The 17,250-nt window shown below is 40.6% G+C and overlaps 1 protein-coding gene across 9 annotated transcripts in view; it reads left to right on the forward strand.

Moving 5' to 3' along the window:
- Positions 1-17,250, forward strand: part of LOC136838666 (solute carrier family 49 member 4 homolog) — a 72,546-nt gene that overhangs the window by 1,001 nt on the left and 54,295 nt on the right. For 3 of the 9 annotated variants that reach the window (XM_067104016.1, XM_067104017.1, XM_067104014.1), the window contains exons 2-3: positions 12,394-12,472; positions 16,185-16,288. In XM_067104016.1, coding sequence (XP_066960117.1) covers positions 12,430-12,472; positions 16,185-16,288 — 147 coding nt within the window. In that variant the 5' untranslated portion in view covers positions 12,394-12,429. Of the gene's footprint in view, positions 1-1,845; positions 2,250-2,394; positions 2,484-2,690; positions 2,792-11,297; positions 11,615-12,073; positions 12,124-12,393; positions 12,473-16,184; positions 16,289-17,250 lie in introns of those variants that run through there. The other 6 variants (XM_067104013.1, XM_067104015.1, XM_067104012.1 and 3 more) reach the window with 6 other exon arrangements.

Consider the following 17,250-nt stretch of genomic DNA (forward strand, 5'->3'; position numbering starts at 1 on the left):
ATGGACAGACAGATACAGTATTGCGACGTCAAGTTACAGTACTGTACCAGAGTTGAGTTATATTTACAGAGTATGTAAACGATTTCTTGAGAGAGCAAAATACACTATAGTGTGAAGCCAGTTCTGCGTCTTTCGTGACCAGCCTTCTATGAAAGGACACCTCCAGCTGATAAGCTTGTATGTACTGTATAATGTTTATGGACGCACGTACAGTACATGCTTGATACACGCGGTGTACTTGTGCATCTATTGTTATTTCTCCTCCCTATCTTTGAATCTTAAACTTCTTACATGACAAGTGATAACGAAATAGTGTTGAATGTATCGACAACTGTATTATCTGAGCAATCGATAACATCCACATCATTGTAGACTATCTTTCTATGGGCTACCTAAACAAGAGATAAGAACATTTTAACTGAAGCAAATGTAGATGAACAATGGACTTTTACAGATAAAAAGTTCCATTTAAATTCCATATAAACCACATTACGGCTGTCTGTTATCACGTTTCTTTAGTGAGGACGTACAATTTATTGTGTAATGCTGGGAGGTTCCATTGTTCGCACTTGAAATCTGTTTCTTAGTAACTATCCACCACCCCACCCCCTCCCCACTATTCCTAAATGATGATGAAGGACGTTCATATGTGAATTAACCTGCTTTCGAGAGTTGGACTAAATGAATTTCATATGATCTTATGACGGTATTGTTTTTTTTTTTTATATAAATCTAATAAGTTCGTTCATTTTACCGGTGGACCATGACTGAGGAACCAAGGTTCCAAAGAGCCACTTAGATCCTTGCAATGCCCATCCCCCCTCAAAAAAAAAAAAAAAACGCCCACGCCATCTAGATAAAACCGCTGGACGAGTAACCCTCACATTTTTTGACAGAATTGCTCGAGTTGAGTTCGAGAGCATCTGGGCACGAAGGTTCCAAAAGAATTTATAGGAATGTTCCGATAGTTTTTTTTTTTTTTTATACCATCTAGGTGTCTTATCGTTGCCCCTTAATTCATTAACAGGAAGAAACCATGGTGTGATTGGGTTGCATGCGTATGAGTTGTTTTCTTGGAATTTTATTATATTACTAGTGTGACCATACCGTTCAGTACAATCGAGGGCCGAAGCGGCAAATCGCCCGTCAAAGGTCTTTACGTACAAAGCTTAGATCAAGGTACCTTATTTTTATATATTTGTAACAGATAAGAGAGGCTGTCCCTAAGGTTAGCCACAGCAAGTCTAAGCGTGAATTTCACTGCGCGTAAACTGTCCTTGTTAGACAGAAAGATAACTAAAGATAGATATAGTGCTTTCTCATATAGTGAATTTGTCTATGAGGTGATATGAATTTAAGAGGTGCTATAATACTACTTATAAGCTCCATTCTTCATTGCCCTAACTTTCTGTGTTTGGTTTCTGTTTTATATATATATATATATATATATATATATATATATATATATATATATATATATATATATATATGTGTGTGTGTGTGTGTGTGTGTGTGTGTGTCAATTGTCTGTATATTTGTTTTCTTGTATTTTCCCTCCTTTCCTCAAGTATATTTTGGGGATGCGTTAGTAAGTCTTTGGCCTTGCAGGCTGCTCCAATAATAATAATAATAATAATAATAATAATAATAATAATAATAATAATAATAATAATAATATAGATGGTTCCGTGTTTTATTTAGTATTGTGAATTGTATCACCTCAAGTTTTGAAGTGGGCACAATTCATATCCGTGTCGTTTATTTATTATAAAACTATATTTTTTTATGATTCTGCAGTAGCACTAAGATGAATTATGTTTTATTTTTGTTTGTGGCAAAGAGGGGGTCATGCAAATGATAGGAGACTCCAACCAAGGTTTAGGACTAAAGTATAACTTTTAAACATCCTTTTACGGTGGTGGCGGTACAATGTGAAAATGTTTCATTTTCACATTTCTCTCGGATTTTTTTTCATGGTGTACCTTGCATCTCACAATACAAAGAGAGAAAGAAACATTTACAACATTCGGCGAAAGATTTGCCTAAAAAGTATTATCTCTGCAGGAGATATAACTAGATTTTACCAGTTCCAGTGTATTGTAACTGTACCCTGGAATATGGGATTTCGTAATTGCGAAAGTTAGTTTATATATGTTTATGTTATGTACAATATGAGCTCGATTCTTGCGTTTGGAGAATTTCCCAGTGACAAAATGAGCTCTGTATCACATTGCTTAAATTTGTAAGTGGTGAGTTTTGAAGTAATGCCTACTTTAATCATATTTTGTAATTTTACAATAATGTTTAGATTATTAACTGAAATAAATTGGCCTGTGGCGATGAAATATACATACGAAACTCAACCATTTTAAACGTGTTTGTCATTTTTCTCTGAAGTCCGAAGGGAAGGAGAAAAGTAAACACAAAGAAACAAAACTACTTCGAACATCAGCTGACGAGGGCACTACGCGCTCTCGTCCTAGGTAGGAAAATTTCCTTTGTGTGCTTATCTTCTTGGTAGGATAATTTCATTTGTGTGCTTATCTGTTCTATAGTTGTATTTCTGCCTCTTGTGCATTTTTATGATCCTGTCGTAGTTTAGATGTGTGGTACGGTTGATCAGAATTATTATAGCCTAGGTCTTTCAGAAGTGTGCGTATTCTAGCGTTTTGCTTGAAGCTTTTCAATTGGTAGAGGTGACTTGCCTAGTTCTGACCTGACCGTGAACGTTTAGCCAAACTTCAGCTTAAATGTTATTCTAGTTAACGAGCTACTATAACTTGATTTTTAGGTAATTCTATATATTAGCTCCGCGCCTGTTTTTACCATTTCACCTAGTTTTTTCTACACTTTTAGGAGTTCTGATACTGGCGGTGCATCTGTTTGTTGTCGGCCAAATGGAATGTCCCTTCTCCGTGTTTAGTACTGGCCCGGGGCGGGGGGTTGGGTACCCATACGTTAATAAGTTATTGCACTTGCCGGACTGGATATGAACTGTCCGAAACAGATGTACCAGTGCTTTGTCTTGTGAAGATTGCGTATGGAAACCCCTAGTTGGATGGACTTCTGGGGTTAATTACAGGTTAATTACACTTGAGCGCCAAAAATTAAAAGTAAATTCATAATTAGCAACCAAAAAACTGTAGAAAAAGTCAAGTTATAGTGCCACCGCCTCTGCGGAGCTACTATATAGTTCTACCGATTTTTATAACTTGGGGGTAAGCGTTGGTAATTTGGCTTCTTAACGAAAACATCAATTGAATTTAAGTTACTCTGCATACTCTAAACCACCCGAAAAGTAACTTGCCATGCCAGGTCAATTTCTGTCAGTTTACCGATCCACTATATTTTCGGTAGAACTATAGAACAACTCCGCAGGGGGTATTACCTTGTAAATTGACTTTTTTTATAGTATTTTGGTTGCTTATCAAGGATTTACCCACCCAGTGCTTAGTGTTACATATTACTTTGAGGGGGGTCCAGGGGAGGGGGAACCCCCCCCTTGACTAGGTCGGGGCATGGCACTGTAAGTCAGGTTAGGAAGGTAAGTTCCGGTAAGGTCAGGGCACAGCACTCTAGGAAAGGTTAGGTTAAGGGTATTTTTGGTTAAGATGTAGCCAGTGCCAGACCCTGTGTCCGAATGGAAATTTAGGCTAGTCCCGCTGATCTGTTTCCTATATTCAGTATTGCATGGAGGTCCAGAGGGGGTGAAGTCCTCCCTGGCCAGTTCAGGACCATGGCACCCTTGGCCATGTTAGGAAGGTAAGTTCTGATTAGTTTAGGACACAGCATTCTAGGAAATTTTAGGTTTGGTCCGTTTTCTCAGTCAGATTTCTGAAGCTTACCCGTCTCCCTATTCTGCATCTACTCCAACCTAGGTACCTGGCCTACATTTTGTAGTTGTGTAAAAAGTAGGGCTACTTCTTAACCAGATGGTTACTGTAGGTCCATAAGTTAATAAAAGGTTAATTATGATGTGGGGCTACCATAGGCTAGTGATGCTAAGAATTTTTAAAAGTCTGATGTTATATCCATGAACAGTAACAATTTGTGAAAATTAGTTACACTGAACCATTACATGATTCATTGTTGGTGATTAGGCTACTGGGCCAGGCCAGCTACTATCAAACACAGTGATGAGCACAGCCCTTCTGAATGTTGGGCTAGGACTGATAGGCTAGTCTAGCCTATTGTGTAATGTAAGTTAGTTTGGAATAAATGGCACCCTAAGGAGATGTTTATTGTTTTAAGTACAGAAGCTTTTAAGTCAAAGCCCAAGCTAACCCAGGAGTTGGGTTGGTGTGGGTTTCATGCTTTCATCTAATAGGCTAGGTAGGAAAATTGAGATTCGACCTTCTGTTTTCCCTGTTGACTTTAGAATGTGAGTCTGAAGTCGCTTTATTACAAACTGTAGAAATATGTTTGTGCTTGGTTGTTGATGTGTCATTAATTTAGAACTGGGCCTGTAACATTTTTTGATTCAGCATGAAATAGGTGTTCTTCTGAGGCCTCTGGCAAATAGCCTACAATTAATGACTGATGAGAAGAAAGTAGACATGACTGTTACGTTAAGAGAGGGCAAAAGTCACGGAGAAATAGGAGCCCATTACGGCATGCCATTAATTGCGGTCGCTTGCATTGAGCATGAACAAAGTAAAATACTCATGCAGCCCAACCGTACCACCTTTGTTGCCATGTTCAGATACCTTAACATGACAGCGCCTCCCGTCATTCATCGTACTGCACAGCTAATTCATCATCATCATCATCTACAGTATACTGTAATCAACATTCATCATCAGTTACTACCCGTATGATTTAACTTTATTATTTATTAATATTATAGGTACCCAGTGTAGTATTATATAATATTATTTAATATTGCAATACACTCCCTGAACACCTGAATTAGCCCTGGTTGCCCACCCGGAACTATATCCCCATAACTTTTACCCACTAATTGGGTAATTAACTGTCAGCGTTACCAACACTTACAGGAAGTCTTGTCAAGATGAGTTACCTGAAGTACCGTTGGCAACGGTGCTGCAAGTCCCAGCCGCCCGAGGCCGGGTTCCCCAATTGCTTTCTGTTCGCCTCGCTGCATGGATGTTTCCTGCTTCAGGTGAACTTTTTGGTTATTAGCCCGACCCCCATATACTGACTTTATTGATATTGGATAACGACTTGGACCGGATTTTCACCTTTTTTCTTGGATTATTCTGTCACCTGGCTTTGGATTTTCTCTCCCGTCTAGACTCTGGCCCGGTTTTGGACTCGCAATGGATAGATTAGATAAAAAGACGCTCCCCTTGGATAGCTCAACTGCTTCAACCTCGGCTACAACAACGGCGACCGACACCGCAACTGCTGGAGACATTGCAACTCACCGATCGTGCGCAGCTTGCAAACGGAGCTCCGGACCTTCCGATTAAGTCAATTCAGTCTTTTTTTTTTTTAGGCTTTTTTTGACACTAAGCCAGCTCCTGACTCTTTTTCGTGTAGGCAGGTTTGGTTCGATTGGGTTAGACAGACTTTGGAGGAGGCGGACGTTTGTTTAGCATTGGTAGTGGCTTCTGATAGACAGGACTCTTCTCTTCTCTCTCCGTGTAGGACGATTTACGCAACCCTTTGGCAGGTGTCTGGTTGCCATTCAATGAATCGGTTGAGGCAATCCTGTCTAAGTCTCGGGCGTCGTCTCGGCTCTTAGGGAAACAGGTGCTTGGAGGATGTGTTGCGCAGTCAGACTGAGGCTCCTGCGCACTCTCTCTGGATGCTGTCAGGTTTACTGTAACGGGGTTCTAAAGAGTGACGGCTATGTCCCTTCAGATCCGTGGCTGTTGGCAGCCTAATAAATTTATCTCAAAGGGTCTGGCTCACCAGGCGAATGCTCTGGCTTCGTCTACGAAGTTTGGAGCAAGAAAGTCAAAATTTCTATCTTAGTCATCTTCCCCCTCATTATCTGGACATGCATAGGAGGGATTGCTTAGAACACCATTAGCCTTAACTAATTCTTGTTCAAGGGTGATGACGTAGCCAGTATAACGAACGTGGTTGCTTCTAACTCATGTCTCCGGTGTCGGCAATTATGCATCCTTGAGGGTACAGAGTACTGAGTTATCTAGATGATAGGTTGATCCTTGCCTCCTCTCTAGAGGAGCTAGTAAGAGTGAGGGAATTCTTATGGAATTTTTAACCTATTCAGGTAGAAGGATTCTCTCTCTTCCTTTGAGGGTTTTCACAACCTTGGAGAGGATTCAGTCAGTCCTTCAGCAAATAGAAGGGTTCCTGTCCAGCAGGGAACGACCGGTACACTCTCTCTCTCTCTCTCTCTCTCTCTCTCTCTCTCTCTCTCTCTCTCTCTCTCTCTCTCTCTCTCTGAATCACTGGAACTTCTGCAACGAGAACGCAGTTATAGTCGGGAGCGATTCTTGCCTGTTGGATCATCTGTGGTGGTCAGAAGAAGTGCATCTGACACCGGGAAGGTCTATTGACTCCCCTCTTCCCAACGTTCATCTGTATACAGATGCCTCAGATCAAGGTTGGGGAACAACCTTGGAGGAAACCCAGGCCTCGGGCCTCTGGGTGGGTTCAGGAACGGGAGGAGTCAATAAATCTTTGGGAAAACCAAGGCTGTAAAGAAGCCCTCAGTTGTTTTCAATACTAGTGCGCAACAGAGTGGTGACTATGTTTAGCGACAGAGTAGAGGCTATTTTTAGCAACAGCGTAATTGCCGTGTCGTATTTGAAGAACTTGGGGGCGGGAACAGGCTCAACAGAACTCAATACTATAGCACAGAGAAGAACAAAAAGTGTCTCTTCTTCCCCAATTTATATCGGGGAGTCTCAACGTACTGGCTGATTCACTAAGTCGCTCCTGTCAGGTATTGGGCAGGGTAGAGTGGACTTTGACTCTGGAAGTAATATGTCAGGTTCTCTGGAAGTGGCCAGCAACTGTGGACTTATTTGTGACATGATTAAACCATCGTCTTCCGGTTTAATTCACCAATGGTGGTCCCCATGTCGATAGGCACCGATGTGATGTTACAAAATGGGAATCACATGCAGTTGTATGCCTTTCCTTCATCCGGTCTCATTCATCAGGTAATAAGGAAATTGCGGGAGTGTGTCAAAATGTCTGTGACTCTAACAGCTCTGTGATCGCCATAACACGCTTGGTTTCCAGAACTCGTAGAGCTCCCTACAGAAGTTCTGTTGTCCCTACCCACGCGAAACTTCTCAGACGACCGCATTCTCACCATTATTATCCAAACCCTCTCATGCTGTACCTAGTTGCAGGGCGACTGTAGAGAGAGCCACTATAGACAGTCCAGACTCCCTAAAGCTGTGTCTAGATAGTTTTCTTTTAACTTCAGAAAGTCAACCCGTAAGCCTTACCAGGTTCAACTGGACAAGGTATAGAAGTTAGTGTTGTAAGGAAGGTCATTCCATCTCTAGACCTTCCATAGCCAAAATAGCTGATTTTCTTTTATTCCTTCGGAAAGTCAAGGGTCTTTCGTATTTGGCTATTGCTGACTACCACTCAACGATTATCGGTACAATTACTTTCCACCTTCCTATCTCTAGTAGTAAGATAATCGATGATTTATTACATTCTTTTAAGATTGAATGTTCTGTCTTGCCGACTCAGGCCTCTCCGTGGGACTTGTCGGAAGTACTTCAATATTTTCTTGCGTTCCCCTGCCTTTGAACCTAATGAAGCTATAACGTTAAGACACTGACTAAGAATTTGCTTTTTCTTACGGGTTTAGCTTCAGCTAAAGGGTTGGGCGAGCTTCAGGCAGTTTCTAGGTTAGGTTCCTATGCGAGAAATTATACATATTTGTCTGTCTTCCGGAATTTGTGACAAAGACAGAGTTGGAGGTTAAACTCTGCCTCGTTCATTTTAAAGTTCTTTATCTGCAAGTGTTCGTTCTGGCAATCCAGCGGTGATATCTTTATGTCCGGTGCGAGCATTAAAGTCTGTTTATCAAAGGTTGGGAAACTCTGTCCGCTTCCGCACACACTTCTTGTCTCTCCGCGGAATCCTTCCTGTCCGCTGTCAAAGAATGTGATTAGTTACTTTCGGAGGGAGGTGATTTCCCAGGGTTCTCAGAGTTGTTCTTCGTCGTCTTCAGCTCTGTATTTCCCCGACCTCACAGTATTCAGAGTATGTCCACTTCGTCTTCCTTTCTAAGGAATTATTCAGTGCCGTCTATTCTGGAGGCAGGTACTTGGAAATCTGTCTTGGAGTTTACTTTCTTTACTTAAGAGACGTGCGATTCGCCTCATAGCGTGTAGTGGCGAAGTCTACTATCTAGGATGCGTTCATTTAGCTGAGGTGGTATTCGCTTAGTGCAGAGATTCGGAGGGTTATTCTCTTAGTCCACGTGTAGCGGCGAAGTCTGTTATCTTGGGTGCATTCATTTAGCTGAGGTGGTATTCACTTAGTGAGGAGATTCTTAGGTTAACCAGATAGAGGAATTCCTTTTAGTCTTTAGAATTCTTAGGTAACAGTGATAGTATAATCACATGAACTTAGGTTTAGTACATTTCAAGTATCTTAGTCTTTGATAGCTTCCCTACGAGAGTCCAAAGGGGTGCTCTAGTAGGCTAGGCTGTTTCGTCGGCGCTGAGATACTTCATCACTCGGTCGGGCCTTATCCAAAGGATCAGCAGCTTGGCACACTGCTTCATTTCCCTCCATACATGAGAGGCTATGAATAGCCACATGGGAGGTCACCGTACTCCTCCATACATGAGAGGTTCTGAAGTACCACTTGGGAGGTTGACGGACCGAGACAGTACGGACCTGACGGGCGATCAAAGTACTCTCCAGTATGTCTCATCACCAAAAGCAACGATTGATAAGGTGAGTGTATAACTAAATAGGTATCCTATGCAGAGCAGATCGATGAGCTGCCATCTCTGCGGTTGTGAAAGGGGGTGTGCCGCAAACTTAGATGGTTCTCCCGGAGGGACAGCGGCTCTGCACTCTGCCTCATTCTCCTCCATACATGAGAGGTTCTGAGGAGCCACATGGGAGGTCGACGGACCAAGAGTACTGACCTGACTGTCGATCTAAGTACTCTCCAACATGTCTCTTCACTGAAAGCATTGATTGGTATGGTGACTGTATGGCTAAACAGATATCTTATGCAGAGCAGATTGATGAGTTACCATCTCTGCAGTTGTCAAAGGGGCTTGCAATAGAATTGATCCCTCCCCCTCTAAATGATGTTAATCTGGCTAATTCAGGTGTTGAGGGGTGTATTGCAATATAAAGTTTTCATTGCTTTATTCAAGGTCAAAATTGATGTGGTGAAAGGAGGGTGGGAATCATTTAGGTGTTCAGGTAAGTATTACAATATTAACCTTGAATAAAGCAATTGACGAAAATGGGTCATGTTGGTGCACACCTGTGTCAGCGTTGCCAACCGTTTGTTATGGTAGCTCAAGTGACAAGATTTTACCTGCAGCGTTGGTAACGCTGGCTGTTAAAATTCCCACTACAGTGGGATGGGTAATTGAGAGTTGTTCAGGCCAGAGCCGTATATAGAGAGAGTTTGGCCAACCTTTTGACAGGGCGCCATCTTGCTCCTGTCCTGTTCAGTCGCGCTTGGTCGTGCTCACCCACCTGAGCGATGTCTCAGCTCTTCTCTCTCTCTCTTATCATATACTGCTGATTGTTAACTTAAGCTTTCTATCAGCCATTATGATGTTTATTAAAACACTCATGATAATTTATAACTTTATTACAGTTTTAACTTTTAAATACATAACAGGTATTATAAAATATACATTGTTTCAAAATTCACTGTTTACCTATATTCATTACAGCTTTTCTCATCATCATACTTTTACTCCCGAATTCACTTCCTTTTGATTTTAACGACCGAGCCTTACGAATGTTCTCGTGTTTTTTAGCATAAATATATAATTTTAATCTGAAGAAAAACTTCAGGATTATACCCTTATTGTCATGGCAAGAAGGAAAGGTTAAATTTTTTGTCTGAGTGTTTGCCAAATGCACTAGTCGTCCTAATAAATTGCTCTTGTTTCCAAAACTATTTTCATTTGCCCTAAAAATATTTTCTGCATTTTGAAATAAACTGAGGCAGGCATCTGCGCTATAAACTAGACAGTTTTTTCTATATTCTTTTAACTGAGTCAACCTTTGAGAAGGATCTGTCTGTGTTGACTGACTGGTTGCTCTCTATTGTTTGAAGACAAAACCTACAATGATTATTTGACTTTTTAACCTTTTTCATGCAGTAACCAGCAATATAATGGAGGCTGCCCAGTTCTGCTTAATTCATTAAATTATCACTTGAGAATTGGTCAAAATCAGGTTCCTCAGTTTCATTTTCAGCATCACCACTTGTTTCAACATTGAGCTTAATCAGAAAGTCAGCTAGAAACTCGCGGTCATCTACGTTATAATTACTTGTACTTGAACATTTCAGAAATTGTGCAACTGATATCAATTTCAGAGACTGTCGAAATTCTAAGGCAGTTGGCACAGGGTTTTTTAGTCTTATGGAGCTAAACAAGTTTTCTAGGCAATCTTGGGTGAATCTGGATGTCAGTAAAAATCTGTGACCTTTGGCCAAATAATGACTTTGGAGATTAAGAATGGAAGTGGTAGACAATATCACTCCAGTTTGAACTGGCTTCCACTATGCATTAAGTCCAATACGTATTTCATAAAACACCCTTGTAACTTCCTCAAGATGCAGTATAGCTTGCTTATAACAGGATTCGTTGAAGTTACTTAGTGCCATGATTGGATGCCTACTTGACATTAAATCGAACCACTTATTTATCAGACCAATGAACCAAGCTGTTGTAAGTAAGTCTTTACTGTACCCCTCGCGTTCAACCAAGTACTGAAGTCCCGATTTGTATTATCGATACAAATCGGTGCAATGCAGGAATTACCTAAAGGTTCTTTGCAGCGCCCTTCGGCCCCCAGAAGCTACAACCCCTCTCATTCCTTTTACCCCCCTACCTCCATTCATATTTTTTCTTCAATCTTAACTTTCCACCCTCTATTGACAATTGTTTCATAGGGCAACTGCGAGGTTTTCCTCCTGTTCCACCTTTATATTAACCTTTCCACTCGCAATTTTCCTTTCAGCGTTGAATTACCTCATACGTCCTAGTGTTTGGCCTTTGGCCAAATTTTATATTCCATTCCATTCTCTCTCTCTCTCTCTCTCTCTCTCTCTCTCTCTCTCTCTCTCTCTCTCTCTCTCACACACACGCACACACAGATAACGTATTCATAGTTTATGTAAATTGAAGCCTCGTAATTTTGAGTGCAGGTTTTCAAATACTCTGGTTTTTTCCCCCCAAAAGTATCGTTACTATAGATTCACTGGTATTCCTCATCGCTATCACGTAGGGGTGAGTGAATATTAAGAGAATATTCATTTACTGAATATTCGGCTTTGCGTCGGGGGCCAGGGCAGAACCGTATCAGGGCGGTCAGACAGAGGCAAGATGGCGTCCATCGGTTAGTGACCTTGCCTGAGTGGTTCCGAGCATGGCCAAACTCTCTCTATATACGGCTCTGGTTCAGGCTAGTGGGATTAAGGGCTAATTCAGGTGCTCAGGTAAGTATTGCAATATTAGTTTTATTATGAAAACTTCATAAAACTTCTCATTTAGAGAAAACATAAGAATAGAATGCATTATATAGTATATTTTGGTTCAACCTATTTCTGTTAGTTACCTTAAGGCATTGTTGTAAGCATTACTAGGCTGGACATAGTTTGGGACATGCTGATGGTGAACTTTTAACATGTTAAATTAATACAGAAAATCGCTACTGATTTAATTTCCTCAGTCCATGTCAGATTTTTGAAACCCAGTTTGGAAGTTGACATGGCAACTTTACATGTGTGAGGAATTCTGGTTATAAGTGGTTTTATGGAGATATCTCAGTCAGGAGATTTAGTGATCTCATGCCCCATTGAGATATCTTAGGAATATTTTCTTGATGTAATACAATGGGTGTGAAAAATGGTTCTTAGAATGTTTGCAACACATTGACTCTCATTTATGTTATGTAGCATACATGGGGAATCTACACGTCATGGAACTTCAACTACTCTCCAATGTCGTAAGAATTCGTTCATTATCATTCAAGAGTATTGAGTGTGTAAAAAAATTTATTCATATATCAGGGTTCTAGAGCTCTCACCTTTTAAAAGATACAAATTATCATTCATTGACCTTTTAGATCTCTGTTCAAAGGAGGGTTATTAGTTTTTCTCTTTTAACATTGTTTGTGAATGGCTATGATTATTTAGTAATTATTGTAAATCTTTCTACTGTACTTATGTTTTGTGCACAAAGTGTTACCTCCACTAACTCAGTACATTTCTTTCAGTATTTCAATAAGTAGAAAAAAAAAGAGGAGCTCAAGATGCCTTCTGTGCCAGATGATATGACAGCAATTTTGCCAGCAGGTTAGTGTCAGTACAGTACAGCACTGTAGTCTATTGCCAAGTATATGAGTACTGTACTAAGTGCTAGCTACATAAGTTTATGCTGTCAGTTGAATGTTTAACTTTCAAGAAGTAATACAGTACAATTCTTGCCATGTCCTATAGCGTCAGCTAATTCATTTCATGAACAATTAATGGTAATGATTAAAATACTGTATCCTGCTTTAACCATTCAGCACTAGTATAGGACAGTACAATATACAGGCGGTCCCCGGTTTACGACGGGGGTTCTGTTCTTGCGCCGCGTCGTAACCCGAAAATCGTCGTAAGCCGGAAAATCATCGAAAATCGTCAAAAATCATAAGAAAACCTTACTTTTAATGCTCTGGGTGCATTGAAAACGACGTAAACTGCATTATTATTGAGTTTTACATAAAAAAAACCTTCAAATTATGATTATTCTGCCGTTTTTGGGCCATATTTCTTCCGTCGGATCGGCATGACGACGCGTCGTAACCCGAACATGCGTCGTAAGCCAGGAAATAATTTCTGATGAATATATTTGAAAAGCGTCGTAACCTCGGAACGTCGTAAGCCGGAACCGTCGTAAACCGGGGACTGCCTGTATATGTTAGCGTGGTTCCAGGCTAAGTGTATTCAACTTACAGATAAAAACAGTTTATGAAACCTCTGGACATGTACTGTCATAATGATTACATAAACATAATTTGTAATTGTTCCTACACATATACAAACCTTCATTCTTTACATAGGATTAACTTCAAGTACAAGCTGGAAATGCCCATTCAAACTTACTGACAAGGTAGTTAACCATTAACAGGTTTAGTTGACTCCAAGTATGATTATTACACATAACAGTGCACAAGAGAATATTTTATCACTGTTGATATTTCATTTCTAATCACTGTAAAAATATTTAAAATGCGAATTTCATATGTAGGCAACACACAACCAAACAGGTTACAGCGAGTTCACCAGTGGCATGGTGAGTGTGTGCATATGTGCGTACCCTGCACATACGATGGCATGTATCTTTTGGTGAGAGAGAGTAAAAATGAGAAAGTACAGTAAATATATAAACGATAATATTTTAGCATAAAATATAGATAAGTAAAGGATGTGCGTTACTGTGCTTAGACTTCAATGTAAACATTCTCTCTCTCTCTCTCTCTCTCTCTCTCTCTCTCTCTCTCTCTCTCTCTCTCTCTCTCTCTCTCTCTCTCTCTCTCTCTCTCTTTGTAGCTTACTCACATGATTGGATAATCTTTTGGTTTGAAAAAATAAATAATGAAAAACTACAGTAAAAATATAAACAAGAATACTGGAGCAGAAAATATAAATAAAAAAGTGAAGGAGTGTGTGTGTTACTGTACTTAGACTTCGATGTAAACAGACATTAGTTATTTTCTCTTTCTCTCTCTCCCTCTCTCTCTCTTGTACCCTATGCACATGATTTTCATTTATCTTTTGTTTGAAAGGGTAAAAAATGAGAATATTGTAGCATAAAATATAAAGAAAAAAGTGAAGGAGAGTGTGTGTGTTACTGTACTTAGACTTCGATGTAAACATACCTCAGTAATTGCTCTCTCTCTCTCTCTCTCTCTCTCTCTCTCTCTCTCTCTCTCTCTCTCTCTCTCTCTCGATGCCCGAACGCTCAGTAGCACCTGTATGTCCAGCGGTTACAGAGTGCCCATCAGTGCCTGAACGCCCATCTTCAACCAATCTTGTTTCTGCTGTCAGCCTTTCAGCTCCGTCTCCTTTGGTTGAGGCTGAAGTGGTTCAGAGCCCAGCGCCCTCTTCTGTGCAGCCATTTCCTCTTTTTCAGGCTAAGCCTGCTGCTAGTGCACAGGCACCCACAGCTGTGGACCCTATTCAGAGCAAACTGGACAGCATTTTGAGCCTACTCAAGAAGGCTCCTTCGGCTCCTCAACCACCAGACTTGGCCTTGTCTCCTGTATCCTCTGACGAGGAAGGTGATGTTCTTGTTCAGGATGCTCGGCCATCGGCTTACGCGTCTCTGTTAAGGTACCTTCTTGTTACCTTTCCAACTTTCTTTTTCCCAGCAACACCATCTTTGCCTGCTTCTGCCTTTTTAATGGAATTGCAGACTACTGAATCTGCAAAGCTGCCCAAGTTGGTGCTTTCTTCCTCAGCGAAGAAAACCATGAGTGAAGTAGATGGTCGGCTGGCGGAGAAAAGGGACCAAGGATGAGCCATCTTCAGTTTTCCTCCTTCCAGATTATCCAAGAGGAGATACTTGTCATATGCCATGGGGGAAGCTCCTTCTCTGGGAGTCTCTGTCTCCTCCCATGGGGACTTTGGGTTGATCGACTTGTCTGGAAGGTCTGCTTTTTCTTCAGAGACCTCATCTTGGAAGCTCATTCCTTGATTGGGGGTGATGCCTTTCCCTCTTGTAAAGCGAGAGCTCGTGAGATAGGATCTGTAGCCACTTCGTTGGCATTCAAACGTAATTTATCTCTCTCTTCCATATTGCAGGCGATTTTTTGGAAGTGCAAGGCAGTGTTTGCATCCCACTATTTAAAGGAAATAAGAGACAATATATGATAACTGCAGTACATTGGATCCGTTTTCAGTGGCTGGTGTGGTGTTGGGGGAGGAAACGTAGGAAGCATTCCTTCCTTTCGTTTTTCTCTTCGCCTTGAAATAAGGATGTTAAGTTTTTAGGGGAGCCTGGGGCTACTGTGTACCCAGGGTACCCTCCAGTTCTTTTATGATTGGGTGGTGATTTTAATCTTTTTGTGGTATAGGTGACAATGTCTTTTCTGGTTATATATTTTGTACTGTGCCCAGGGCAGCGGCAACATGTTATTCTTTGTTAGCAATTGGAATTGTCCTTTGCTTCAAAGTACCCACTGAAATAGTAGGCAACCCACGGCTGTACCATCACGTCACTATACGATAAGATGAGCACCAACCAGAGGCAGTATCTTGCTGCAGCAGCTCTGTTATCAGGTAAGGAAACAACAAGCATTATATTAACACTAGCAATTTTTTCTGTTCTCAGATTCACTACCGTTCCTAATCTTTTTGGGTAGATATATACTGTACATACATCCCACCTCCTATCAATGTGGGAATCAGCATTGTAGTTACTTGGTAAGTTACTTATATAAAAATGACATTTTTACAATAAGATAAAGTTTTATATACAGTATACTTAACAAGTAATTGGATGATTGGAGCCCGCCCTCCTCCCCTCGCATTAACATAGGGGCATAAACAAATTTAAGTTCCTTTGTTTGTTGTGGGCGGGGCTAGTCACCTACCCAAAACAAAATAGCGCGAATTTCAAAATTTTAGCTGCCGAGCTAGTGAAACTAATAGCAATGTAATTACTTGGTAATTATATATAAAACTATTTTTTTACAAAAGTGTCATATTCATTCGTTCAAGAGTGAATCATACAGAAATAGAAAACTTTCTTTAGTTTACAAATTTCAGTGTTCTGGTAATTGTACAATAATGGGCTGAAAGTGCAGTTGTATACAACTGTAACTGTCTGTAAATCAGCCATAGGTTTTGTAATATTTAAGGCAAAAAAATATTGTTTTGTATACTGTTATACCATGTATGTTAGTAAAAAGATATGTTACGAGCATGGCTTATCGTATCTTGAATTCATTTGGTTGTGGAAGCATGCTATATGAGTATCTTATTGAGCTTCCATAATTCTGCCATTTTTCTTTTTCAGACCATGATCTTGAGTCATCGTTGATGTTGGCTAGTTTGGAGGTGAAAGTTTATAAACGGAGATGGTGGATACTTTTTCTTTTTGCTGGTCTGGGATTTATGCAGGTAAAGCTACTTAGTGTTTTTGAGGTATTACTTTGTTATGGCAATTATTTGTCTTATGAATGATTTAAGTATGATAGAGATGGATGTTAGTGGATGACAAGTGACATTAGTAGTACTCTAAAATCTTAATTTAAAGATTTAATGTACTGTATGCTTAGTAACAAGTAACAGTTTATAAAGATTTGAGAAACACAGTTTGTTTGTTAGTATTTATGTTTAAGAAGTAAAAGCTGGACTGCATTCTGTATTCAAAGTGAAGTGTGTGTGTCATATTTTGTTCCTATTTTGAGACTGATTATCATTGAGGAGAGGTTTAAAGAGGTTAAGTATACCTTAGTTTTACCAGACCACTGAGCTGATTAACAGCTCTCCTAGGGCTGGCCCGAAGGATTAGACTTATTTTACGTGGCTAAGAACCAATTGGTTACTTAGCAACGGGACCTACAGCTTATTGTGGAATCCGAGCCACATTATAGCGAGAAATGAATTTCTATCACCAGAAGTAAATTCATCTAACTCTTCATCAGCCGGCCGCGGGAATTGAACTCCGGCCCATCGAGTGACAGTCTGAAGCTCAACCGACTCAGCCAACGAAGGGCTGGTTTAAAGAGGTGAACACAATGCTTCGGAGAGGCGCTGCTGAAATCTTCTACCTCTCTCCTCACTGGACCAGTTCATTCGCCAGACCTGGTCTTAGATGGAAACAGCTTTCGGTGGATTTTAGGGATGTGTATTTTAAATACCTACCCACCAGTCCTCCCACAAACACCTCCTCTTTATCCTCGAGGGGGATGGTTTTCTAGTTCAAGGTTCAAGGTGTGTTGTTTTGGACTCTCAACCGCTCCCCAAGTATTCACTCGGGTGTTCACTTGGATCTTGGCTCGAGCTTGTCATACAGGCACATCTGTGGGAGTACCTTAGCGATTTGTTGGTCTTGGCGAGCTTGTTGCTGCAGTTGCTAA

This window comes from Macrobrachium rosenbergii, chromosome 5 (assembly GCF_040412425.1).
Source record: "Macrobrachium rosenbergii isolate ZJJX-2024 chromosome 5, ASM4041242v1, whole genome shotgun sequence".
NCBI lineage: Eukaryota > Metazoa > Arthropoda > Malacostraca > Decapoda > Palaemonidae > Macrobrachium > Macrobrachium rosenbergii.